At 43.8% G+C, this 26,975-nt stretch overlaps 4 protein-coding genes across 4 annotated transcripts; 2 read left to right on the plus strand and 2 right to left on the minus strand.

Annotated features, from left to right (window-relative positions):
- The first annotated feature begins 64 nt into the window (after positions 1-64).
- Positions 65-1,693, plus strand: MONOS_2744p2 (putative peptidase T). Its single transcript, XM_067872689.1, has 3 exons — positions 65-968; positions 1,058-1,152; positions 1,253-1,693. Exons 1-3 carry the CDS (start codon positions 96-98, stop codon positions 1,524-1,526), a joined length of 1,242 nt encoding a protein of 413 aa, XP_067731822.1. The 5' UTR covers positions 65-95; the 3' UTR covers positions 1,527-1,693.
- Positions 1,694-1,912: 219 nt separating this feature from the next.
- On the minus strand, positions 1,913-4,504 carry MONOS_2745 (putative Tubulin polyglutamylase TTLL13; the record flags this gene model as incomplete). Its single annotated transcript, XM_067872690.1, has 3 exons — positions 1,913-2,141; positions 2,292-4,281; positions 4,366-4,504. 3 exons carry the CDS (start codon positions 4,502-4,504, stop codon positions 1,913-1,915), a joined length of 2,358 nt encoding a protein of 785 aa, XP_067731823.1.
- Positions 4,505-7,548: 3,044 nt separating this feature from the next.
- Positions 7,549-13,077, plus strand: MONOS_2746 (uncharacterized protein; the record flags this gene model as incomplete). Its single annotated transcript, XM_067872691.1, has 7 exons — positions 7,549-7,563; positions 7,623-7,719; positions 7,795-7,886; positions 7,941-8,045; positions 8,114-8,157; positions 8,217-10,001; positions 10,115-13,077. 7 exons carry the CDS (start codon positions 7,549-7,551, stop codon positions 12,372-12,374), a joined length of 4,398 nt encoding a protein of 1,465 aa, XP_067731824.1. The 3' UTR covers positions 12,375-13,077.
- Positions 13,078-14,054: 977 nt separating this feature from the next.
- Positions 14,055-26,719, minus strand: MONOS_2747 (uncharacterized protein; the record flags this gene model as incomplete). Its single annotated transcript, XM_067872692.1, has 2 exons — positions 14,055-26,517; positions 26,703-26,719. 2 exons carry the CDS (start codon positions 26,717-26,719, stop codon positions 14,370-14,372), a joined length of 12,165 nt encoding a protein of 4,054 aa, XP_067731825.1. The 3' UTR covers positions 14,055-14,369.
- Between the last annotated feature and the right edge of the window lie 256 nt (positions 26,720-26,975).

Consider the following 26,975-nt stretch of genomic DNA (forward strand, 5'->3'; position numbering starts at 1 on the left):
GTGACTTCATCTCGAAAATAGCAAATTTTGATCATTTTCTTAAAAAAAAAGTTAAGAGATGATCTATTGACTTGAAGATCAAAGACAGTTCGCGAATGTCGTCTGCATGTTTAACTGAACAAGATATCAAGGAGCTTGTAGATAGATTTATTAGATATTGCAAAATTGATTCTCAGAGTGCACATGATGTTGAGAAAGTCCCTACAACTGAAAAGCAATTTGAAATGGCGAAACTATTAGTAAAGGAGCTTTCTGAACTGGGATTAGAGGCTAAATTGTCTGATAAATGTTCTGTGTGCGCTATTATTCCTGGAAATGCAAAAGCAAGCAAAACTATTGGATTAAATTCTCATGTTGATGTTTCCCCAGATGCTCCAAGCCAAAACATTCAGCCAATGATTCATCACAAAATTTCTGGTAAAGATTTGAGACTTCCAAGTGGCACTGTTATTCCTGGAGCAGATCTTTCTTTTTATGAAGGACAAGATATTATTACAAGTGATGGATCAACTCTGCTTGGTGCAGATGACAAAGCTGGTGTTGCTTCCATTATGCAATTTGTCACAATTATACAAAGAGCTGGAACTGCAATTCCTCATGGAGATATTTATATTTTATTCACTTCTGATGAAGAAGTTGGAAAAGGAGCCGATTCTGCTGACATGAATGTTTTCAAGCCTGACGTAGCATTTACTGTGGACGGTGGACGAATTGGTGAGTACGAATGTGAAACATTTAGTGCATACGGATGCACACTTCGCGTCACAGGCGTAGACATTCATCCAGGGAGCGCGTATCAAGTCATGGTGAACGCTGCAAAAGTTGCAAGTGAATTCACAACTCTTCTTCCTCAAGATCAGGCTCCTGAAACAACAAAAGAAAAGGAAGGTTTCATTCACGTAACGTCAATGGAAGGAGATGTCTCAGAAGCAACTGTTCAAATGATTATTAGAGATTTTGAAGATGCTGTATGTTTATTTTTTTTTTTCAATTTTGACAGGAAAGTGTATATGCCATATTTTAATTTATGATTTTATAATTAAAATTGCATGTGTAGGGGCTGCAAGCAAAGATTGAAACAATTAATTCAATTGTGAAGTCTTTGAAAGAAAAACATCCAAAAGCTGTCATTGAAGCAACATTTAAAAAACAGTTTGCTCGTTCTGTTCAATTATTTCCATTATATATTGAATTTATCAATTCTTTTCTTCTTCTTCTTCTTCTTCTTCTTAATTTTAATTTTTGTCGCAAGATACTCCAACATGATAAAGTACATTCTCCCTGAGCATGCATATCTCTTGGAGCATCTTGAAGCTGCCATCCGTGAAAGCGGAGTGACTCCCAACAGAAAGCCAATCAGAGGCGGCACAGACGGCGCACGCTTTTCTGAGTTGGGAATACCCACACCAAACATTTTTGCTGGCGGAGAAAACTTCCACAGCAAGCGAGAGTTTGTGTCGATTCAGTCTCTTTCGAAGGTTCCAGAGGTTCTGCTGAGGCTGGTCCAGAAATTTGTGATTGCATAAGACTGTAGTGAGGAAGTACCAACATCGTTACAGGATTACATTTCCTGAGTATATTTTCGTTTACAAAAAAAAAGAATTAGAAAAAAATATTTTATGCATTTTTCGTTATAATTTCAGTTTTATTTAGCACTTTTATGCAACAATCAAACACTGAAACATATTCAAAACAACTTCATATTTTGCTAAAATTTGCAACCGCGAGTTACAGATAAATGAATATAAACAATGACAGAAGAAGATGAAGGATGTGTAGAAGAACTGAACGATGACGTGCAGTGGAAATGCGAAGTGATTTCTGAAGAAAGAAAGATGGAATAACAAATGCCAAATGATGAGTGGATGAATTGATGTGTTATGATACACAACGAAGATGATGATAAGTTTGATTAAGACTGTGAGGAAAGTGGAGAGCTTTGCTGTGGCAGTGAAGAAAGCGGCGTCTGCTTCATAAACTTCTCCTCCATGTTCAGCAGCACGTTCCTCAGCGCTTCATAGAAAGACAGATCAGGATAATGCCTCGTGGCCAGAATGAGCACAGCTGAGCAGAATTCTCCATATCCCATTACACCCAACCCACCACCAGATCCTCCTCCACCACTGCTGTATGAAGAATACCTTTACAAAAACAAAACAAATTAATAAATAAATAAATTAATAAATGAGTTAAATATTAAAAATATCACCAAATCGCAAATAAAAAATTATGTTTCAATTGATTTCATTTTATAACAAAAATTCAAATTTATAAATTTTTCTGTCACAAACATTCCGACGCTGGTACTTGATGATGAAGAAGAGGAGCCCGTGCTATGCCTTGTGACTTCTCGATACAACAAGTCAAGATCAGCCTGAGTCACCGTCTTTCCGTCTGACAAGCCCGCATTTCGTCCAAACTGGCAGAACTTGCTGCAGCTGATGGCATGTCTCTTCATTGACGCGTATGACAGTGAAATCGGAGCAGAGGAGGAAGAAGACGAAGGGGCGCGTGCAAACATGCCTGTCCTAATCGGAGCAGAGATGCCAACGCTTCCTCCACTTCCTCTCCGCTCCACTCTCCCACCAAACCGAGAAGGCGCAGTTCCTTTTTGTCTCCCTTTGTCTCTTGAACTTGTTGCAGAAGACGAGCTGGAGTTTGAACTTGAATTGGAAGAAGATGATGCATAAGCGTTTGCATAGCTCAGCCCTGCGCCAATCTTCGAGCCTCCATCTGCAGTTCCGCTTGTAGCTCGTTCTGCATACTCCAAGAAATACCTCTGAAACTCAGTCGAGTTTGTTGCTCCGAAGCTTGCAATCATTTTCAGCCCCGTCAGCCCCCTCACCCCGCATGCCTTGTAGAATGACTCGTGCAGCACAGCAGAGTTGAAGATGCGCATTCTGTTGAGATCTGAACGCTTTTTGAAAGAAGGGTGTGATTCAGAATAAATCAGACGATAGAACCCATCTGGAGACTCGATTGGCTCCGTTTCGTCGACAATTTCCGCCTCTCCACTCTCTCCACTCTCTGCTTCGCTCTTTCGGTATCTCTCTTCACCTTCTCGATCACTTCTCTTCAACTCGCTCTCCTCTCTTCCCTGCCTCTTCTTCTTCATCCGTTCGAGTCTTTCATTGCTTGCTTGAATCCTCTTCTTTTCAAAAGCCTCATTTTCTGCCGCCAGGCGGAGCGCCGAGCAGATCACCAGAAACTTAATCTTCTGATCGAGAGGTGAGTCGCACACAAATGATGGTGAATGGTTGATTTCAACAATCCACGGGCGCAGGCGATAATCCAGAAGAATATCAAAGCCAATGATGTGAAAACATTGTGATGTGTGTGAAAATGTAGCCATTTGATCAGATGAGAATTGTGTTTGTGTCATCGATGCTGATGATGAGGCAGTAGAAGAAGATGTTTCTTTCTCTTTCTCTTTCTCTTTGAGCCTTTCTTTTTCTCCCCACAACGTTATTGGTGGAGATGCATGCAAAGCGTATCCAGATAGTAGCGACGGTTGTATAGCAAGCATTGTCTTCACTATCACGTTGATAATCTGTTCCCACATTTCATCGACATCGTAACCCTTTTGCTTGAGAAGTCTTGTAACTGATGATAAGCTCCGTTTTGATCCTTTATCATCGTCTTTGGCATCTTCGTTAGCAATGAAATCCTTTGAACGCTTATTCACTGCATAATTTGTTAGATGCATAAAAACATTGCTCATATTTTCCCTTGTTACACTTCCTTCATATTTCTTTGTGCAGAATCGTGCTAAGCCTTCTCTTCCAAGCCATATCCTTAGCGGTGCAACAGACGTTACCAACACATAGATACGGAAATCAAATTTGTATCCATCGATCAAAAACGGCTTATCAACGTATCGCTGTACAACTTGCGCATTTGGGAGGATATCTGATAACGTTTGAGCAAGATATATTCCTTGTCCTTGAGAGCCAGCAGTTGGTTTCACAATATACGTTCGAGGACGTTCTCCGGGTTGTGCTAAGGCAAATTCTTCATTTAATTCTGCTGAATCCTGAGGAAGAACCCACGTTCGAGGAACAAACCGAAAATCGCTTGGAAACGTCAGTCTCATTCGATTTATATTCTGAAAGAAAATTCCCTTCCGAGAAAGTTCATTCATCATTGGGAAGCGGGACATAACCTGATATATATTCATTCTAGACAAAGTATCAAAAGAAGGTGGTGAATCTGTCCAAATAACTTTGCAATGATCAAATTTATCACAATCTCGATAATCAAGGTATTGAGCCGCAAAACGCACTATAAAGCATTCATTACCAAAAATAGTTTAAAGGTGCAATAGAAGCAACATCAACAAAGTCATAATTTGAACATTTTTCAAACCAATATCATATCTACACTCCTCAAGAAGTATGCATTTTTTTCCAGCTTTCCTTGACTGAGGGGTGCAAAGCTTAATATAAGGGTCGTCATCGTCTTCTTCTTCCTCTTCTTCAACCTTTATTGAACCTCGACGAGACATTATTTTCTTATCTTTTCAATAAAACTTGAAATTTGATTATTGGATTATAGTTTTGATCAATATTCTGTTGAATTTTTTCAATAATAAATAGAAAAATGGAAAAAGATTTTTTTTCGAAAAAGAAAGAAAAGAAATATGCTTTTTGTAAACATGTGTTACAGATTAAAATATTTTTGACTCGTCCGTCAGTAATAAAAAATCCACGTCAGTTTTGGTATTTGAAAAAAAAAGAAATTTTCTCTGATTTTTGGACTTTTCGTAATATATATCAAATTGCTTTTTAACATTCATTTTATTCTATTTTTTGAACTTTTCTTTTTTTCATAAATTAATTTAAAATTACTTCCCTGCAGAATACTGACTTTATTAACAGTCACTGACTTCACTGACTTCACTGACGGTCCGATGATCAATTCATTTCAAATATGATTTTTTGTCAATATCCTTTTTTGAGAAACGCATTTTCATTCTTCTTTTATTTGAATTAATATTTATCAATATTTGCACATGCAATTATTTGTTCTTATAGTTGAAGTTCTGAAGTGAACATTATAACTCGTTCAGTCAGGAAACCAATTTTGTCAGCCAATAGTCACAAAGTCACACATGATTAGCTTTTTGTAGAAAATATGGGGGAAAATATGAACTCTCAAGCCTTTTTTGTACAAGGCATTGAAAAATTGCTTCACTCATAACTTTTCTCAACTTTCTCAGATTTCAAAATAAATTTGATTTCCTCATCCGAAAACAGGCATCGTTGAAATCGAATCATAAAGTTTTCCAACATTTCACGAAAGTCAAAAAAAGGAACTATATTTTTTGTGTTTTTTGATCTCAAAAAGTCAATGAAAAGTACATAATTTATCAATGAAATTGTCTGAAGTGATATATTTTACCCCATATGAGCAAAAAGACAATTCTTTTGCGCAAAACTTCTTTCTGTAATTTTAAACAATGTTTGCAAAAATTTTCACTATATTTTTTCGATTCGAATTTTGATAACAAGGATGATTCTTTAAGAAGTCATGTTCTTTTCTATCAAGAATTTAAGTTAAAATTTTCTTTATGAAAATGGGACGAATGTTTTTGCTTTTTGAATTTTGTTCCATTCAATTATTTCCTGATTTTTCCTCTAATTTTAATTATTATCTTTATAATTATTCATGTGAATGTTGGACATTGAATGATACGATACAAAAAATTTTTTGGAACAAATCTTTGATTTTTTATTGATATTCGAAATCTGCATTATTATCGATGTGACTATTTCCGGTTTTGACTGTATTCGAGGATTCATGGTTATCTCAAAAACCGAGCTCTTTATTTATTTCTTTTCTTTTCCAATCAGCTTATTTTGTCAATGCATAAGTCAAAGAAAGAAAGAGATTTTTTCTTGTGAAAAAGTCACTGAAACCTGAGTAATGGTGGTAAATCATTGAAATTGATGGAAGGTTTCAAAAAATTAAAATTAAAATTAAAATGAAAGAATATAAAAGAAAGAAAGAAAAGAAAAGAAAGAAAGAAAAAAATATTTTATGGAGAGGGGAAAAGTTAATTTGATTCTTTGTCAGGGAGAAAATGAAATCTGGAGGAGGTTAAAAATTTTTCATCATTTTTTTTGTTAAAAACTGAAAAAAGGAATACAGTCTAAACCGGATATAATCACATCGGTTTTTGCACAACTTTTTGTGACTATATCCGATTGTGATAAAATACGATGCTGCTTAACGCAGAAAAAAATAAAAATTAATTAATTTATTAATTTGTTTTGGGTCGATTTTTTCATTTTTGAAAATTCTTCATTAAAACGCATTTTTCACTTGCGAAATTAATTTTTTGCGAAAATGCATATTATTTTAACTTCATTGAGCACATTTTCGAAAAATCAAAAAATAAAAATTTTTGATCAAAAAATTGATTTTTCATTGAAAAAGTCACACATTATAATTAAAAATGTGATTATATATTTTCATCCCTGTGATTATATGCGATGAAAAATGAATGAAAAATAGGCCAAAAATGTCGGTGCATCGAAAAATGTGACTATAAACGAATGTGATTATATTCGACGTGATTATATCCGGTTTTGACTGTAATTGTCTTCATTTCAAATAGCAAACATGAAACGAAGTTAAACAATTTTCTTGGACGAATTGAAGGCTCTCACAACATTGAAATCAAAACGAATCAATCACAATGAATCAATCATGAGACCATATATCAAAAATATTGACACAAAATGATAAAATGGAATGAGTGGACAAATACTTTTAAAACCATTTGGAGTTATTTTTGAAATTCTTTTCCTTCTCGTGGAATACAAAATTGATACAAAAATTCAAAACAATTGCAGAATCAATGACTGCAAAATAAAATAAAAAAAAAGAAAAGAATAAAGAAAAAGAAAAAGTGAATTTTCTTTCGATGAATCAGAAGAATCTGATAAAGATGATGATTCTTCTTTGACTGTAACAGAAGAAATATCATCAGTTGGTTTTTCTGATAGCAATCGTGTTGATGAATAATAAAAAAAAAATCAATCCCTGGACAATATTTATAATCACCCCACTTTTCTCTTCAAACAACATTACACTTTTCAATTGCACAAAACATTGATATCTTCCACAATTTTTATTATTCATTTTTTTTTAGGAAAAAAAATTTGGAGATAATTGAATGAAGATGCATTGATTATTTCCAAATGCAGTATTTATTTGTTAATTTCTGAATTCCAATTTTTCTGTGAAAATATTATATGGGACGAAATATTTTGCTTTATGAATTTTGTTCCATTCAACTCAAACAAATATTTTTCTCAATTTTAGAATTTTTCTGTATTATTTGACACGGGAATGAAAGAACAATAATGATAAGGTTGGAGAAAAAGTTTGGTACAAATCGTTGTTTTTTCATAAATGAAATAATTATGCTCCATTTCCGAAACCAGAAACTTTTTTTAAAAAAATATTATGGGTATTCATTTTTAGAAATAATTATTAAATTAACAAACATTTATTTATTTCGATTGCCACATTTAAAAATAGATGTCGCTATCATGGGTATGTGCTTAAAAATTATATTCATCAATATGGTGTTTATTATTATTATTATTTTAAAGTTACCGAAAGAAATTTGCAGATTGGATGATATTTCAAGAGAAGAATTATATCCATATTGGGAATATCTTCAAACGATGCATAAAATTGTTTCAGAAGGTTAGATCTTTTTTTTGTTATCTTGGTAACTATATAAATGGATTTTGATTGATAACTTCATTTTGAAATATTCAGATCCGTTATGGCGGCTTCCAGATTTTATAAACAGCTCATTCATTCGATTTCTTGTTGATTCAATGTTTTCAAGAGAGAATAAAGAACTTTCGGTAATTTTTCCAACATTTTTCCATTTGTTTTTTTATGTTGTAATTTATTTCAAGAACGCATCGATTGAAATTTTAGTGGACCTTATTAAAATTTTTTGTCCAAATTCATTGCCTCTTAAGCAAAAAGCAATTGCTTTCGTTTTCAATGCTCTTGTTGATGTTTGTTTTATTATTAAATAATTCATGAAATGATTGTCCTTTTTGCATTTTTATGATATTAACTGCAGTTTGACAATCCAATTTGTGCAATTGAGGGAATACGTGGGATTGGGTATGATTATTTTGCATTGGAAATAAGATTAAGACTTACGAACTTCTATGTTCATTTAGTGTGTTAATTGAATCAACCCCAAGATTTATTCCAGGAGTGATTCAAATTGGTTTTTTCGAAAGACTTGCAAGACGCATAGAGAAAGAGATGAAACGGACGCATTATTTTGAAGAAGAAATAAGGATGCAGCAGAGAAGGAGGGGAAGATCTCCGCCACCAGATCAAAGCTCATTTGCCTCACGTTCATTCAAGTGCTATTCAAAATCTCGCTCTCCACCTCCAAAATTTTCTCTAACTGCGTCTTCAACATCACCACCTGCATCTCCTCCTGTTTCTCCGTCTGAATCTGCCTCGGCGTCTGTCATGGTTTCCTCAGGAAATCCACAAGAAAAGTCTTCAAAACAGCAGAAAGCACAAAAAGCTTATTTACAAGACATCAACCAGAAAAAGCTAGAAGAAACCGAACAGAACGTGAAAAGAAAAGAGAACACCACAAACGCAATCAAAAACGAAAAGAAGAAGCATTCTGTCTCACCTCCACCAGCACAGCAAAAGCAAAAGCAAAACAAAGAGAATGGCAAAGGCAAAGGAAAAGATGACAAAACATCAAAATCTCAATCACCTCCGCCTGTTGCATCGAATGAAAGAGGAGTCAGCTTGTCTCCCCCGCCTTCTGCAAAGACTTCGTCTTCGTCGTCTTCTTCTTTTTCTTCAGTCAGAAAAGCAGCATCCAAATCACCTCCTCCGAAATGCACTGCTTCTGTTTCTGCTTCTGCCTCAGTCTCATCTGTCTCATCTTCAAGCAATAAAAAAGAATCATTTAGTTCTTTATCACAAAATTCAAGTAAGCAAAAAGCTGAATCAAAAGCATTTTCTTTATTTGAATCCTCCTCCTCCTCATCTTCTTATGCGAGTGACAAAGAAATTGAAAGGAAAAAGAGAAAAGAAGAAGAAGATGATGATTATAATGAAGAAGAAGAAGAAGAAGACGAAGATGAAGACGAAGAAGACGAAGAAGAAGAAGAAGACAGCGATGCTATTGATGATAATGATCATTATGAAGATAATCTACAGATAGCAAAAGCAGCACGAGCTGATAAGTTTGTATCTAATGATGCAGTTGCATTGAAAACGAAAACGAAAACGAAAAGGAAAAGAAGGAGAAACAAGGAAAAGATAGACAACGATCGTGATGGCTCAAAGAAAAGGATAGAAGCCTTAATACAAGACACAATGAAAGAAGAAGAAGAAAAGGAAGAAGAATGGAAAAAGAACTATGCTCAGTTTTATTTGTTTTGTGAGACTTGTTTGAACACAATTGAAAGATTTCTCCCTGAAGACGAATTTGGATTTGAAGAAGGAGACGAAAAGATTGAAAAACAAACGAAAGAAAGTGAGACAAAAGAAGAAACTGAGCTAAAGGAAGAAGAGGTGAAAGAGAAAAAGGATCAAACAGATAAAGCATTAAATGATCAGACAGAAGAAAGAGAAAAAGAAAAAGAAAGAAAAAGAGAGTTGAAAGAAAAAAAAGAAAAAGAAAAAGAAATTTTCAAAGAAAAACAAAAATATAAGAAAGAAATAGATGTCAATGTGTTTAAATGTCTGCAGTCATTTTTCGGATTTGCTTTGACAATGAAAAATAAAGAGATAAGAAGAAAAGCACAAAAGATAATAGATTGGATTGCTGTTTGTAGTCAGAATAATGAAATGGATAAAAAAGCAGGCAAAGAAAATGAAACAAAAGAAAAAGAAAAAGATGAAGAAGTTAAAAAGTCTTTGCCAAAATCGTTGAAAGAAAGTTGGTCACTTTCAGAAGAAGTGACAAATGCTGTTTTATTGTTGAGGCTTGCCTTGTCTTCATTTTTATTATCTTTCTATTTTTTGCTTCTCTTTATTGAAAATTTATAATTCTATTCATTTTGTGTTCATTCTTCTTTCAACTTTCTTTGATATTCAGTGAGCCACAAACAGCTCAGTCAGGTTTGAATCTTCTTCTGTGGCTGTTCCGCCACGCACGCAGCATTTATGTCCACCAGGCCATCTGCTCTTTTCTCTTTCATTCGCCTTTTCTCTTTATCGTTTGCCGCATTGTCAAGCAGCATTTGTCCATGCCATCGAAAGCATTGTTGTCCAGCAGCAGCTTCTTGAAAGATCTGCTGAGGGTGCTCTGGTGGTTTGCGAGAGGGCGAAAGGAGGCAGCGCTGAAAGTGGCGCGGATGGGGATTGCTTCTGACCTGGTGCTTGCTATTCCACAAGTGCCAGAGGAGTTGATTATGCCTTGCTTGGCTGTGGTTGCTGAGTGTGTCCGTTGGAGAGAGGCATATTGGATTGTGCAGCTTACATCGCCGTTTGTTGAAACGCTGATAAATCTTTGTACTTTGCATCCTCACTCGTTTTCTTCATCGTCACCCGCAACAACCGCAGAAATAACAAAGACAGAACCATATCTTATGCCTTCCATTTATCTCCTGATGCGCTATGCTTCTGAACCAGATAAGTTTTGCGACACGTTTAATGATACTTATTTCAGAGCATTTGAAGATAAAAGAAAATTTCGATTTCTGCAGGAATTCGAAAGCAATCCAAAATACTTTGGCTCATTTTTGCGCAAGTTGGCAGCTTCTGCTGTGGATGATAGTGTTGCTGATGCAGCTGGAGTGCTGTCTTTGCTTCTGTGCGGAAGATACCCGTTTGAATGGACAGAGCAGGAGATTCAAGAGAAAAGAAAAGCAGAAATGAAGGAGCGAACTTTGAAGGACAGCAGATATTATTATTGTTGTATTAGTTTCTCAACTTGGGGTTATTTCGGCAGTTCAGCTTCAGAAGACGCTGAACCACCTGTGCTGATCTATCCCTCTGAAACACATCCAATTGTTCAGTCATGTATTTCAATGCTATTTGATGATGATGCAGATGTGTGGAAGATTGCATTCGAGCAGAAGCTGGAAGAGCTGAAGGAAAAAGACACAGAAAGCAATGAAGAGGCATCATCATCATCATCATCTGCATCAGCCATTGACTCAGAAGAAGACTGGAGCGAATACGACGTGAAAGAAAATAGCAGTGTTATTTTTGAAGAGCTTAAGAATGAAATGAGACGTATAGAAGGCCTTAAAAGAGAAGCTGACATCAACATTCGTCAAACATCTGCGAATCAAAGTTATCTGCAAAGAGATCAATTCTCAAGTGCACAAGCAGGCAGCAGTTCAAATGGGGATCAGAAGATTAAACAAGGAAGTGCTTTGTTCAAAGAAGTTGGTGCTTCTTCTGAATGTGGTGAAGAAGACAAAGAAAAAGCTTATATGGATAATATTATAAACTCAGTTGAGCTGTCAATTCCTGTTGATCCTTTAGTCAAAGTTGAAAGTGGATTAACTGCCATGTCAATTTTTGTGGGACAAAATGGAATTGATTTCAGAATGCGTCCGCTTTATTCGCGTGCCACATTTATAAGAGCACTTGAGCTTTCTTCGTTCCCACACCCACGAATCATCCTGTCTGCGCTGTATGCAATGGACAGCTTTACGTTTTCGGCTTTTGGCTTTCGGGCAGCTGGAGTGGATAACCTGCGCTCGGCTGCTAAGCGAGCGGTAGAAATCATCACAGAGATTTACAATTACCAGCAGAAAATGAAAAAGATATCCACAATTTTTGAAGGAGGTACTTATTATTTAAAAGCGGATGATGTAATGCCTTCTTCAGTTCCCTCTTGCTCCGCTTTCCCTTCCTGCTATGCATTTGCAGGATGTGAAAACGAGATCCTTTATGCAGCAATTTGTTTGTATCTCGACATTCTGAACAGCAAAGCAAGAGACGACTCCTTAATGCCCGATAAGCCAATCTTCCAAGCCTGTTTCGAACTTCTCTTCAGCCGATCTGATTTTGCAAGATGTTTTATTTCAAACGAGATTCACTCTCCTCTCCTTTATGTCCCATTGACTTCCTTCGATTCGCCGTCTGCTTGCTCACTGCCTCAACAGATAAGCGACTGCCTTTGGGTGCATTCAAATAAAAACGACCAGCAAATTGACTACCCATACAAATATGAAGACGGGAACAGATATCAAAAAATAGCTTCAAGGAATTTGATGTCTTTTCTTAATGATGCCACATTCTCACCTCAACTATCCAAAGTTCTATATTCGATTGGATTTGACCAGAAAGCTTTACAAGATCTCAAATATCAACAGTATTCAAAAGGCTACGGTTTTCGCTGAGTCAATATGTTGATATATGAGGCAAGAAATCTGCTCTTTTCTCATAAAAAGGGAAACTTTCAACAACGCAAGAAATGATTGAGAGCGGATTGGGAAATATTAAAAGAAATTTAAAATGCTTGATATATTAGAAAAATTATTCTCCATTGAACGAATTTATGCTCACCAAAAAGAATGATCTGTTGACTTGCTTAGCGCTGTAATGATAGAATATAAATTTGCTTTGCATTTTGCAAAGAGTTATCTATTCACTTTGTGATTATTTTATGTTTTGAATTTTCAAATGAGTTAATACAGATTTTTTTTTTCTTTTTTGTGGAGGAGGAAATGTATTAGAATTTCCGAGTTGTTGAATATGAGAAATGTCTGTGAAGAAGATTTGACTCTGTTATGTATTTATTTTTGGTTTTTGTGATATATTTTTTAAAATACATTTTTTAAAAAAATTTCTTTTTTTTTTAATTGAGATTGTATTTCCCTCTCTCTTTTAAATAATTTATTGGATTTTTCGTTGCCTTTTCTTTTGAAAACTTTTCAATATCGAAGGAAAAAATTCCGGAAAAGTTTCCTTATTTAGTACTGTAACTTTAAGTCATGCAATTATTCAAGTTTTGTTTGAACTATTATTTATTAGAAAATTGTTTTGAGAACTAAACTTCTTGATATTTGTGAAAAGAATTTTGAAAAATCAAACAACTATGAGTTAATTTACAAGTATTATTTTTCCTTCAGGTATAATTTTCACAAATTCAAAACCCGAAGTTCAAAAATAATTTGAAAAAACAAAAATTATCACAAAAAAAGTTAATAAATGAATAAAAAGTTTTTAAAGAAAAATAACATACATTTCCCATCCATTTTTCAGTTTTATCTTGTGCTTGATTGTGTTCAACAACAATAGTTGAATCAAAATTATTTTCTGATCACAAATGAATAAGTTCAAGAGTAAATGGATTCTTTCAATACAAACAACTTGTCCAATTATGAAGATTGTTTTTGTTTGAGCTTTTAATAAATAAATAAATAAATAAATAAAAAATCTCAATCCATGATACTAAATATTTATCAGTATTCTCTCTCTCTTTCTTTTTTCCCCGCAAACCCCTTTGATGTGAACATTAATCCTTATTTAATGTTAATCTGCACATCAATTTGCTTTTTCTTTCTGGAATATTTCGGCAAAAACCTTTATAATTTGAAATGAATGTTTAATAACTTGAATAAATACTTACACGTGATTCTGCGAGCAGCTCTTTTGAAAAATGAAATAGATCATAAATAATTAATCAAAGAGAAGCGCTGGCAATGAATTATATGGTCTCTTTCATTCTTTTTCTTTCTTCTTTTCCCTTCTCTTTCTTTCTTTTTTCCTTCATTTTGTTCAACATTATTGTTCTTCATGTTTTTTGAATCGTTTGTCAATTCACTAATTCATCTCTTGTGCTTTCATATTTCTTTGTTTTATTCAGAAGAACATTCTCTCTCACACAATTTCACATTTGATTTTTTGTCTTCCATTTTTGTTTGTTTCCCACAAAACATTCAAATCACCTCAGAAGATTCTCTGAAAGATGTTGATTGGCAAGCACTTGGCGAAAAGCGTTTCTGTGCAATATTTCTTTTTTTTGAAGATATCTTTGATAGAGAAAGGAGCAAAAACCAACGCCAAGAATCTCTCAGAATCAACTGTTTTGCTTTGAATCTGTTTGAAATAAGACAAAAACAAACAAACGAAATGCCAACAACAACAATAAAACAAAATAAATCAACAAATGTCCTCTGAACAGCTTTCACAGTTTGTTTCTCTTTCTCTTTTCCTTCTTTTGCACATTTTCCATTTTCCCCTCTGATTGAATTCCATTCTCCATTTTTGTTATCATTCTTCTCAAAAAACATATTTTCCTTTTTCTGACTTTTTTAGAAAGTTTCATTCGGTTCTCCTCTGATATTTCTGGGCTGTTGGATGCACAACAGTTTTTGCAATGGAACGCAAACTCAAGCAGTCAGCTCCTTCAACAGCCGCTGGGCCTCCTCTCGAGCGCGCGAGCTGATCTCGACTGTGCTCCTTTTCTCCTCGCTTGCCGACTCCTCCAGGCTTATTGCGTCTGATGCTGTGAACATCACAGCGCCTGCCGGCATGCGGCCCAGCAGCTCTCTCTTCACCCCCTCCAGCGATGGCCGTTTCTGCCAGTCGTACCACAGCAGCGCCTCCACAAACTCCGCAAAGTCTGAGCCTCTCACCAGCTTCAGATTCGGCCTCTCCCCGCTCGCGATCTTCTTCCCTGCAATCACTGCCTCATACTCCCCAAATGGCACATCGAGCGTCAGACACTCCCACAGCATCATCCCAATCGAGAACGCAACTGTCTTCTTTGTGGCATGCTTCTTTGCCCCGTTCATCAGCTCCGGCGCCTTCCATCGCAAACACTCATTTCTGTTGTCTTCATCATCCTCAAACGCTGATGAAGGTGGGGGAGTGCGTGTGTATCTCTTGCTCCTTCTTGAGCCATCAGACGAAGATGTTACAATCGTGGATGATGAAATTGAAGATGAATAGGAATCATCAGATGAAGAACAGTCAGAGTGCATGGCGATGCAGATGACCATGTGTTCTGAAAACAGCACAATGTGAGGACTCAGATTAGCCAACGATTGAAGTTTGTTTTCCATCTCATCAAATGAGTGAAGTGCTCCATTTGCCACCCAGAACAGGATTTGGGCAGCGGTCACTTCTCTCTCCTGAAGAGTGCCAATCGCCATCTCTTTCTTCTCATTCCTCCCATGAAGCAGCATGAACAGCGAATCTCGCAGATCCACAATTAGCTTCTCATGAGGCGATGAGCATGCCATTGCATCCACCAGATTCGACATCGATGAGGTGGTTGGACACATGCTCTCTGGTCGAACAAATGTTGTGTCTGTATCTGAAGTGTCTGTTGTTGAAGTGGATGAAATTGAAGGTGAGGGTGTTCTCTTCCTTGTTTCCTCTTCCTCTTCCTCCTTTTCCAGTGCCCAATCGGGAATCTTGTCTGAATCTCTCCCCAATATGTATTCTGTCGAGCCACTTTCACTCAGCAAATGCTCTGATGATTCGGAATGTCCCAAGCTTTTCTCATACACCATCTTCTTTATCCTCTCTTCGTTCTTCTTTTCTGCTTCCCTCTCTGCTCTTCTCCACTGCTCCTCAGGTGACATCTCCATTGTGATCATTTCAAATGCCTTCGGATCCTTCTTCACTGTGTCCTCCACAATCACTTCCAATTCTTCTGCTCGTCTCTTTTGTTTACTCCACCGTACAATAAACACAATCAAAGCGATTAACAGAATAACGACAATCACAATACACACTATGAAAGGCCATGCAATTTCTTTTTCTTTCACTGTTTCAACAACAATTCCATCTCCACTTGTCTGGCTTTTGCTTCTGTTCTTCAACACCACAGAAGAAGTGGATGCCGAGCGGATTGGCCCAAACAGAATCGAAACAGTGACTTCTGCCTCATCTGGCGAGCCTTCGAGTATTGACGAGGGAATCGCGCCATGAGCTTCTGTCTCCGAGACAAACCCGCTCTCGGGGAATTCGTATTTCTCCACTGCCTCCTCATCGCCAAGTGCTGTGACAACCTTGAACAAGAGGTTGCAGGGCAGGAGAAGCGCCCCACAAAACACAAGCTGTGTGGTTGTGCCTGTCTGTGCCATGGTCACGTTCGTCAGCTGTGGGATGAACAATGGAGATGCCCGGTCACTTGCCAAACCCCCCAGCTCGCACCCTTCGCTGGAAATCCACAGAGACGAGTCTGGCAGCATTCCATCTCCTCCCTTCACACTCACCAGCACCAGCTTCCCGTTTGCCTTGCACAGCACGTTTCTTCTGGCTGACTGGTAGTTCGGGATCGAAGGCGCATTGCCTGTGAAGTTGGCAGCCTCTGCACTCACACAACCCCCCGACACACTCAGTCCACCCTCAGCCGAGTTTGCAACGGTGGTGTCTGCCATCGCCACCTCGCTCTGTTCTGCATCCACAACTGATCCATTCCAGCCGCACAGCTCCTCCGCTCCACCAGCTGCACCTGAGCTGGAAAGTGACGAAGAGGAGCCGCCAGTGCTACCATCAAACAGGCATGTGCACACCCGAGCAGCCGAGCAGCGCAATATCGATCCAGCACTTCCTCTTTCAGCATGCGACTGGCAGCCAACAAACGAGCAGTTTTGCATGACAACAGGATTCTCCAGAGAAATCAAAGAAACAGCAGCCGACGCATCTGACTGGACAGAAATGTTGCTGAACTGGATCAATGACAATGACATCTCATCGCTGCCTTCGTTGTCTGCCAACACCTTTCCACTCATCTTTTCCACAACAACCAATGTGCTCTCAGCCCTGATCTCCTCGAATGAGACTTCGTGAAGAACAAACCCTTTTGTGCCCTGCGAAAGATCGAAGCAACGCTGACCCAATTCAACTGACGACAGGCTCAGCCTGTTCACTGACAGGAAGCAGTCCACACCAACAAAGAACGAGCGGAAGCCCACCGAGCGCACAGCACACTTCTCGATTGTGCATTCCCCGCTGCTGCACATGATGAGGGTGGGGAGGCTTGGAAGGCTTGGAAGGCTGCTGGGGCTGCTCTCTTCAGCAGGGCAGATGGCCGATGAGATCATTTGGAATTCAGCATTTGCGGCTGAGAACACAAACGAGTGGGTCAAGGAGAGATCCCTGCCAGGCGCCAGCTGGATGCCTTCCACATTCACACGCCCAGCTGCCTCGACCAGAGCATCGCGTGTTTGCACAATCGGCTCGCTGAACGAGACCACTGCCATTTTGCTTGTCTTCGAGGTGAGCGATATGTTCTCGAAATCAGCCTCGCACTCGAGCAATCCCACACTCTCCACCACAACAGCACTCCCATACTCAATCACAACATGGCCCAGCCCATACCCGATCGAGGCACACGGCTGCCTTGCCGAGCCGCACTGCCGGCTGTTGCTCCCGCCACCCGCCTCGCCCCCCGCCGACGACACAAACACCACAGCCGCCTGGTATGTGGTGATGAACGAGATCAGGTCGACCACCCCTTCGCTCAGATCGTCCAGCCCGCAGATCGCGTTGATCCGGTTGTACACCCCTTCTCGCAGGTCAAACCGGAACTGCGTCTCGTTGATCTGCCCCGAGATGTTCCGGCACACAACAAAGATGTCCCGCCCGTGCCTCGCTGCGTTGCTGTCAAACTCCATCTTCTGGAACAAAAACCCCAGCTCCCCGTCCATGCTCGTCTCCAGATACACCCCGCCGCCCATCCCTGTTCCCGTGGAGCAGCTGCACTGCATCAGTGTCGAGTTCACACAGGCGAGCCGTCCTCCGCTGCTCAGCAAATAATGCACAGCCCCGCCCTTTTCTGTGCTGCTCGACCGGCACCCTTCCACATCTGTCTCGTTCACAACAACCTTCACCACGCCTTCTCCCCTGCTCCAAACAACACACGACTTGTTCGCTGTTTGCACAATATCCACCAACGTCGATCTGAAGATGGATATTGAGGAAGGGGAATTGGGAGAGCGGTTGGTGCTGCTTGCTGCTTCGACAAGGGAGCAGTTGGACAGGCTGCATGAAGAAATGTGGATGGCATCGAATGTGCCTGCTGATCCTGCATGCAGCAGAAACATCGAGCACACGAGATGGGCGTTTGTCGACTCAAACTGTGTGCAGGTGAGACTTCCTGCTTCCACAACCGCAAAGGAATAAGCACCCAGCTCTGCGACACTTGTGTGTGGCTCAAAAGCACACTTGTCCAGAGCCAATGAACCCTGCTTGTTGAGGATGATTGCGCTGACTTCGTTGCTGAACCCGTTGACAGCTTGGAGGGAGATCCCTGAAAGGGAGAGGCTCCAGCTGTTCAGGAGGAATGGGTTGGATCCCTGGCTGTCTTCCTGGAACAGCAGCACTGACCGCGCTGCTTCCTCGCTGGGCAACGACTGGCAGGTGAAGTTCGACAAGTCGGCGGGACGGCTGATGGCTGTTGAGCAGCCGATGCTGATCGTTTTGTGTGCAGCCGAGGCGTCGATGTGCTCGAAGCCAGTCACAAATGATCGGCAGGGATCGTTCGGCGATCCACACCGGGCAATGTCGAATCCGGCATTGGACAGGTGGATCTCGCTGGAGGTGTACGGAACAAGGAAGCGGAACAGATCAGCATCGACAAATGTTTGGTCGCTCCCCACAAGCGCATTCGGATCATCGACAAACGGTTCATACGGGAAGTGGAAGGTGGCTGGGGTGACACTCGCATTGATGTCGAAGCAGTCCACATATATGTTTCTGCCTTTGGCTGCATCGTTGCTCGCAAAAGTGACTGCCTCCAAAAGGAATGGCTGCCCAGCTGCATCTGCTTCTGTGCTCTTCACATACAGCGCACCTCCTCTGCCTGTCTTCTTGTTGCACTCGCCGTGGCTGAACTCGCACCCAGCAGCACTCAGATGGCACCCGCTCCCCAGACTCACACCAACCAGCCCGCCTGCATCGCATCCCAAGGCACGGCTCCCTTGAAATGCAGTTGTGTTCATCTCCAGAGAGCCGTTGATGCACAGGAGAGACGAAGAGGGAGCAAAAGCACCAAACACACACCCCTCCATCTGCACACTGCCTCCTTCAGCACGAACAAGTGTGCCTTCAATCTGAGGAGTGCCAGCTGGGGCAAACGAGCAGTTGCCGAACAGAAGCTGGCCTTGAGGCGTGGAGGAGGAGATGAGCTCGGAGTGGCGAAGAAAGGCTCCTCCAGCAACAGAAAAATCGAGGCGGTTGAAGCTCAGCCTGCCTGTGCTCAGAACAACACAGCTGCGGGTGCTGTCCAGAATGGCTGATGCAAATGTGATTGTTGCCTTTTCGGTGCTGCTGCTGGAGGCGACTGTGCTGGATGTCAGGTCAAACTCGTTTTGGATGAGCGCCGATGCCTTGATGGACAGCGTCTTGTCGGCTGAGCCCGGATTGATGTTCAGCATGCCTCGCCAGAGCGATGCACAAGGATACGCCTCTGACCCGCACCCCAGGATATCGAAGCCGCTGGGAAAGATGCAGGAGCTGGAGGCCTGGCGCTGCTGCAGGAAGAGGCGCAGATCGTGCACACCACCCGAGAAGAGCCGTTCGTCTGTTCCTTCGAGATCGTGTGGTGCATCTCCCGAGCTGATGAGATCCACCAGTCTGGCTGGTGTTGCTGTTGTGTTCAGGTCGGCACACTTCAGAAACAGGTTGTTTCCGAAGGCTGCTTCATTCCCTCCAAATGTCAGATGCGACAGCTTGAAGCTGTTTGTCGAGCTCTGGTCGATCCCGAGGAATATCCCTCCGCCTTTCCCTTTTCTTTCGCTGTTGTCATTGTAATTGCCATTGCCTTTGCCATTGATGTTTCCATCCAGCACACACTCCTGGAACGAGCAGTCAGACATATTCAGCTTTTGCGACCCAGCCAGGCTGCACCTCAGCGCTGCCCCATTCCCAGCAGACGACCGACACCTGCTCCACGAGCAGCTCCCAGACAGCTCTGCATCCACTCCGCTCCCAATGCTGAGTGTGCTCCCGCCATTCAGCACACAGTCCTCAAACGACGATGCCTTCAGCTCCAGTGCCCCGCTCCCTTCTCCAACAACCAGCCCAGCCCCACCTGCTGAGACCGACTCCACACTGATGCGTGTGAGATGCGCGCTCCCTCCACACATCCAGACAAACCCGCCACTTGCTGCAAAGCACATGCCCCGCACCCCAACCGCATCCAGCTGCGCCTTTCCACCCCGGATGCACAGCGCCCATGCTCCTGTGCCTGTGTGACTCTGCTCCTCGTCTGCTGCTCTGAACTCGCACTGCCGCATCAGCAGCGTGCCTTCTCCCACCAGAACAGCTTCTGTGTGGCTCAGCTCTGCCGGCATGCTCAGCACCAGCTTGTGGATCGTCAGCGTGACTAGCGCCTCGCTTGGGCTCACCACCAAGTGCCCACCTGCGCCCAGCACCAGCAGCGATGTGGTGTTCCGCCCAGCAATCGTGAGTGCCTGGTTGTCTCTGCGGATCTCTGTGGCGAGTGCTGCCGAGCTCACAACCAGGATTGTTGTCTGCTTCGTGCCCATCCTCAAATACCCTTCCGACACACTCTCGCACGGAAACAGGTCTGACCCGCATGTGGGTGTGTCGCTCCCGCTCGCCTTGTCGACAACCACAATCTCCTCGCTCGACGAGAACAGATACCGCTTCAGCGTCTCGTCCACCACTGCCCCTGAGCTCCCGTCGTGCACCCACAGCTCGTCATCCTCCATCTCTGCATCAAACGAGTCTTCGAAGTCCAGCGGCCGGATCGTGTTGCGAGGCGATGGGCACTCCAGATACAGATGCCTGCCCTTCCATGCCCTGTTCGCCACAAATGTGTTTGACTTCATCGAGATGGCCGATGTTCTCCCCAGCATCGACACATACAGCCCCCCGCCAAGTCCGCTGTCTCCATCCACCCCGCTGCTGCTCACCTTGTTCGTGTCAAACACGAACGTGCCTGTCTGCTCCACACTCGCAAACACACTCCCTCCTTTCATGCTCGCGCTCATTATCTCACAGCTCACAAATGTGCAGCGCTCGAAGCGTGCTGTCTGGCTGGCGCCAATGGCACAGCTCACCACCCCTCCAAACCCGGTGTGTCTGTTCAGATTCTCAAATGTGACGTTGCTCACTTCGCTGCTCCCAACCTCGCTCATCGCCACCACCGGGCAGTACTGCTGCGCCGAGTTCGAGATTGTCGAGTTCCCCAGCTTCCACACCCCAACCCTGCTGACACTCAGCGCCCCGCTCTCCGACTCTGTTGCCACATCCTCCAGCGTGAGGTTGTGGATGGCAGCTTTCTCGATCTCCTGAGCATCCCCCTCAAACACAAATGGCCCAACAACCCCAAAAGGCGTGCCTCTGATCTCGAAGCTGCTCATGCTCAACGACCCCCTCACAACACGCACAATCGCAAACCCACACTTCAGCCCAGCTGTTGCCTGCAGCACCGACTGGCAGCTGCTCAGCCCAAGCACCCCACCGTTGCACACAATCAATGCCTTCCTGTTTGTCAGCACAGCCGGATGCGCAAAGCACACAGAAACAAACGCCACCTCACATGATGTCTCAATCAGCCCTGCCTGTTCTCCTCGCCCACCATTCACAACACCCATCGTGCCCCCAACCTCCCCAGCCGATATCACTGTGGGACAAACCTCGAGATGCACCTCGTCTTTGAGGGTGAAGGGGCTCAGGATCTTGATCGCCACCGACTGCTGTGCCACTAGCGGGCTTGCTGCTTGCGCAATTGTCTCGCAGGGATAGTCCGAAAACCCGCACACTGCATTGTCTGCCCCGCCATCAGCCACACACCGCTCTGCCGGTGGAGCGCGGAAGAACACAACAAGGGGGATGGGTGCCTGCGTGCCAGCGGTGTCTGTGCTGCACCCACACAGATCGTTCAGATCGGCAACTCCCTCAGCAATGTCGAACACAAACCCCAGTGTTCTGTTATTGGCCACTGATGCCAGCTGCTTTGCCTGCAGGAAGAGGTTGTTCCCGCTGTCAGCTGTGCATCCGCTGAACGCCACACCCCCAACCACAAAGTCCACTGCCCCTTCCTGAAGCACACCAAACAACCCCCCGCCAAACCCTCCACTCCCGGCTCCTCCTCGATGCGATGTGCATTTCGTGAATGTGGATGGAGCAGCAGCAGATGCTGTTGCTGAGCCTTCAGAGCTGGTGATTTTGGCTGTTCCGCCTGCCTCCATCGCAACACACACCCCACCTCCATTGCCATCTGTCGCGCTGCACATCTCGAACGAGCATCCCTGGATCGCCAGTGTCTGCTCGCTCTTCACAGTGCACTCGACACAGCTCCCATGCCCAGTGTTCCGAGACTGGTTGATGAACGAGGTATTGGCGATCTCGAGTGAGAGCGCTTGGTCAGAATGCACAGCCTGGCAGGGATGCTCCTGCGATGCCAGCTCAAAGCGCGCATCCTCCATGGAGGCTGCTGCGCCTGCAGACCACACCCACACCAGACCCTTCGGCGACGATGTCCACGTTTCCACAAAGGACACATTCCCCATCACCAGCACACTCGTCCCGCTCATGTTTGCACACTGCGTGTCGATGAGCCTGATCCCCTGCCACACCACATCCTCCACCACAACACGCCCAGACAGCGCGGTGAACAGCGTGAATGTGTGCGAGGCAGCTGACTGGTGAGGGATGAAGGAGGCACTCGACACAGCAAGCGTGCCCTGCGAGGCCTGGCAGAACAGCGAGCGGTGCTGCTTGATGGAGAGCGGAAGCACAAAGCACAACGAAGAGAATGCGGCTGTCGACGATGGCAGCTCTCCCGAGAGCACAACCAGCCCCTCACCACCAGATTCCTTGCCAATCACAGTGCACTCTGCTCCTGGTGCTGCTCCGCCAATCTGCAGATCTGCTGGATCAGACAGGCCCAGTGCCTCTTCCATCGCGAACGGACCTGCCACTTCAACACGCTTGGGCCATCCTGAAAGGCGCCTCACAGCCTGCGAAAGCGTGTGGCACGGATACGCTGCAAACCCGCATGCATCAACATCCAGCCCAGCTGCCGAGTCTGCATGAGCCGTGCTCCCCATTTCTCGAACGAAGAATATGAGCGGGATGGCATGTGCCTTGTCGCTGCCATCGTACCCCTCAAACGCGTGGACAGCTGTGAGCGGGCTCTCCACCGCAAAGGGGAGCGTCTGTGCGGTGGCGACTGATCGCAGCCTCGGTGCTTCAATGAAGAGATCGTGCCCAAACGATGCTTCGTTCGGATTGTCTGCCGAAAAGACTGGATCAGACACCACAAACGGAGCAGCCTCGCCTGCAAAGCGCACCAGCATCCCTCCTCCCAGACCGTGCATGCTGCCTGTTGGAGCTGCACATCCCACGAATGTGCACCCAGTCACTCTCAGCTGTGTGCACTTCCCCATGCTCAGTGCCAGTGCACCCCCACCTTCGCTTGCTCCACCCACACTGCACCCTTCAAACCAAGTGTTCTCCATCACCACCATCCTCCCGTTCTCTCCCTCCACACACTCGCCATCACCACACTCAACATCCACACACGATCCGTTCCCACTCGAGCGCTGCATCGACACAAACGAGCAGTTCATCACTTGCATTGTGCTCAGCACTCCTGCCTTCACAAACGGAGACTGTGCCTGTGAGACATCTGAAATATTCGAGTTCTGCAGAGTGAGTGACCCACACAAAGACACCCCAATCACTCCACCTGCCCCACCTGTGGTGGTGTTCGTGCATGCCAGCCCATCCATCACACATTTGCTGTGCTCTCCTTCCACACCCACAAGGCACCCAGACCCAAATCTGATCCCACTCACAGCAAACGAGCTCACATTCACTGTTCCCTTCTCAACACGCACAAACACACACCCAAACACTGTGTCTTCTTGCTGCTTCTGCACCCCACACCCTGCCATCGTGAGCATGCTGCCTCGGCAGACCACCACACTCGCAACACCCACCCCAACACCCGACCCCATCCTGAACACAATGTTCGACAGCGTGTTCCTCTTCTCTGACACAATCACCCCATCCCCACCTGCTCCACTGCTTGTTATCTGCCCCATCCCAATCAGCGTGTGCTCCTGCTCACACCCGACTGCCCACTCCTCTCGCTCCATCTCCACCTTCTCCTCCCACACAAACCCTTCCTCCAACACAATGTTCTTGTTCAACCCCCCAAACCGCAGTTGAGCAATGTGCGCCAGTGTGCTGCACCCATACCCGCGATATCCACACCCGCTGAAGTCCCGGCTGTTCGCTCCCCCCACAAACCCTGGCCCTCCAAACTCCTGCAGATACAGGCACAGAGGGATTGCATACGATTCGTCTCCGCCTTCAAACCCCATCAGCTCCTTGTGATTCTCTGCCTCAAACTTCACCTCAAACTGCATGCTCGAAACACTCACCGACCAATTCAGATTTTTCACATCCACAAACACATTCTTCCCCCTCCACCCCTCGCACCCTGAAAACACAACTTCCCTCCCAAACACAAACCACCCAGACTGTCCTGCCTGTCCTGCCTGCCCTCCACCCTCCACAGCCTTCACATACACCCCGCCTCCTTTCCCCTTCTGCTCCCCCTCAGCACCTACACTGCATCCATCAAACCTGACACACGAATTGTTCCCAATCGCCACCCCGCTCTCCTCCCCCAGCCACACTGCAACTGCCCCGCCATTCCCCTTCCCACACATGCATCTCTCAAAACTCACATTCCCCAGCTCCACCACCTCCTGCCTCCCCAGTCTTTTCTCAAACACACTCCCATCCCCTTCCACTCGGCTGATATCCCGAAACACTGAGTCTGCCACTCGCACCTGCCCTGACGCTGCCCACTCCACCAGCGGCTTGCCCTTCAGCACAAACGACGAGATCGTGCTCAACTCCAGCACCAGCACCCCATCTTCAACCACAAACACACTCTCCACATATTCTGTCTGTGGAGCGCAGTTGCATGCTATTTCTGCCTTGCTGAACACCAACAACCCCGAGTCTCCCACTCTCACCAGCGATATCTGCTCGTTTGTGCTCTTCGTTATTGCCACACTGCTCACATTCACCAACCCCCCTGATATGTCCACAAACGGTCCTCCCACTCCTGCCGGAACTGCAATCCCTGGCTTCTCGCTCCCTTTCCCACACACATTCACCACCATCCCACTGAGCACCAAAGCCTCATTCGGATTGAATGCCGAAGGCAGCAACACGATGTCTCCCCCATACGGGTTCTTCAGCTCCTGCAGCGCATAGTGGATTGTTGCACATCTCTCCCCCTCCACTTCCTCTTCGCCACACCCAGCCCCATCAGACCCATTTGATGCATGCACATATCGCACTGGATATGCCAGCCAGAAATCGTATCCAGTGGCAGAATTATTGTAGAACACCCTATTCTGCCTGTTTGTTGATGATGACTGCTCAAACGGTGTATCTGTCAGCACAAGCGGCACAAAATACAAATCATGCCCCTGCTTATCACTTGCCACATTGTTGTGGAAATGGCAGAACAGCATGAATTTTGGCTTTGGATTATCAGCTGGCGGAGTGTAGGCTTCGAAGTACAATGCCCCGCCATATTTTGCTTTGTTGTTCACAAACTTGCATTCACTCATCCTGAATATTCCTATCAATCCATCTCGTGTTCCAAATGCTCCTGCATACGCATCTCTTGCAATGTTATTTTCAAAATCACAGTCGATCACGCTTAATGTGTTCAACGTTGAAGCGTTCTGCCTGTAATAATATAAGGCTGCAATTCTCGATGCATTATTGTTCATAAACACACAGTGAGATGTACTCACCCCTTCTGAAAAAGGTCCATAACACATGATTCCTCCAACATGATATGGATTTGCAGTTCCGTTAATTATTAATGAATTGTTGACGGATATAGACTTTATATTGCTTGCCAAAATGGTGGAATGATATTTTGCAGTTGAATTGATAAATGTGCATGACTCAACATCGAGTTCACTCGAATAACCTCGAATACTAATGGCAGCTCCTCCATTCGCAATTTCATCTCCTTCAATTTCGGAGATGCAATTTGTGAAAGTGTCATTCATAAAGGAGCAAGAAATAGATCTGTTAACTCCTGTTCCAATGTATTGCTCATTCAAATTTGACTTTCGCATGTTGCGATTGAATGTGTTGTTCAGTGAATGAAGAGATGCTGTGTGTGGGGAGTTGATGGAGGAAACAATCCCATCATAGAACACATCCTCCACTCCCTCAAAACTGCAGCTCAACATATCCTGCGAAATCTGTGCTTTCATTGTTCTGCAGTCACAGCCTCTTGCGCTTCCGGTGATGTTTGCGAGTGCACAGTGGGATAAGAGAACTTGCGAGCAGGTTGAAGGTGCCAAAAAGGGTGGGTCGACAACCCCAAACGAAGCAAAGGCACACGAGCAAACAGACAGTTCGCAATTTGCAGGGTTGGACAAGGAACGAGGAGGATTGAGCACCAAAGAGTGGAGCTGGCAATCAAAAGCTGAAAGCAAAGAAAAGTTCACGAGGCAGATGCAATCACCATCGTTCATCGCAAACAACGACTGCTGCAAATCCCTTGCCAGAACACAACAGCAGGAATGCAGCAGACACTCGGAGCCATGCATATCCAGGATGTTGCCATTCAGAGAGGTGGTGAAAAACTGCAAGGTGGAGAAGTGGAGCGAGGAATTGGCCAAAGTCGAGAACATAAACAACGATGTGTGACGAATGTTCTCGTGAATCTTTTTTTGTCTCCAAACTCGACTGCAAGCACCATAATTTTCTGGCTGTTCTCTTCTGTTCACATCCTGAACAAAATCATCATCTGTGGTAATTTGGGCTGCAGGAACTGAAATGATTTCGTTGCTTTTTATCAGAAATGCTGCAAGAAGAAATTTCCAGGTGAAACGAACACTTTTGTGCACATGAAGCTCCGACATGCTGGAAATATTTTGTGAAAATGAGGTTGAACAGCTTTTGTTCCTGACGGATGCTTTCGATAAAAAATAAACGAAAATGATCTTTTTTTAGAA

The sequence above is a fragment of the Monocercomonoides exilis genome, assembly GCF_001643675.1.
Source record: "Monocercomonoides exilis strain PA203 chromosome Unknown scaffold10-1930038, whole genome shotgun sequence".
In the NCBI taxonomy this organism is placed as follows: Eukaryota; Preaxostyla; order Oxymonadida; family Polymastigidae; genus Monocercomonoides; species Monocercomonoides exilis.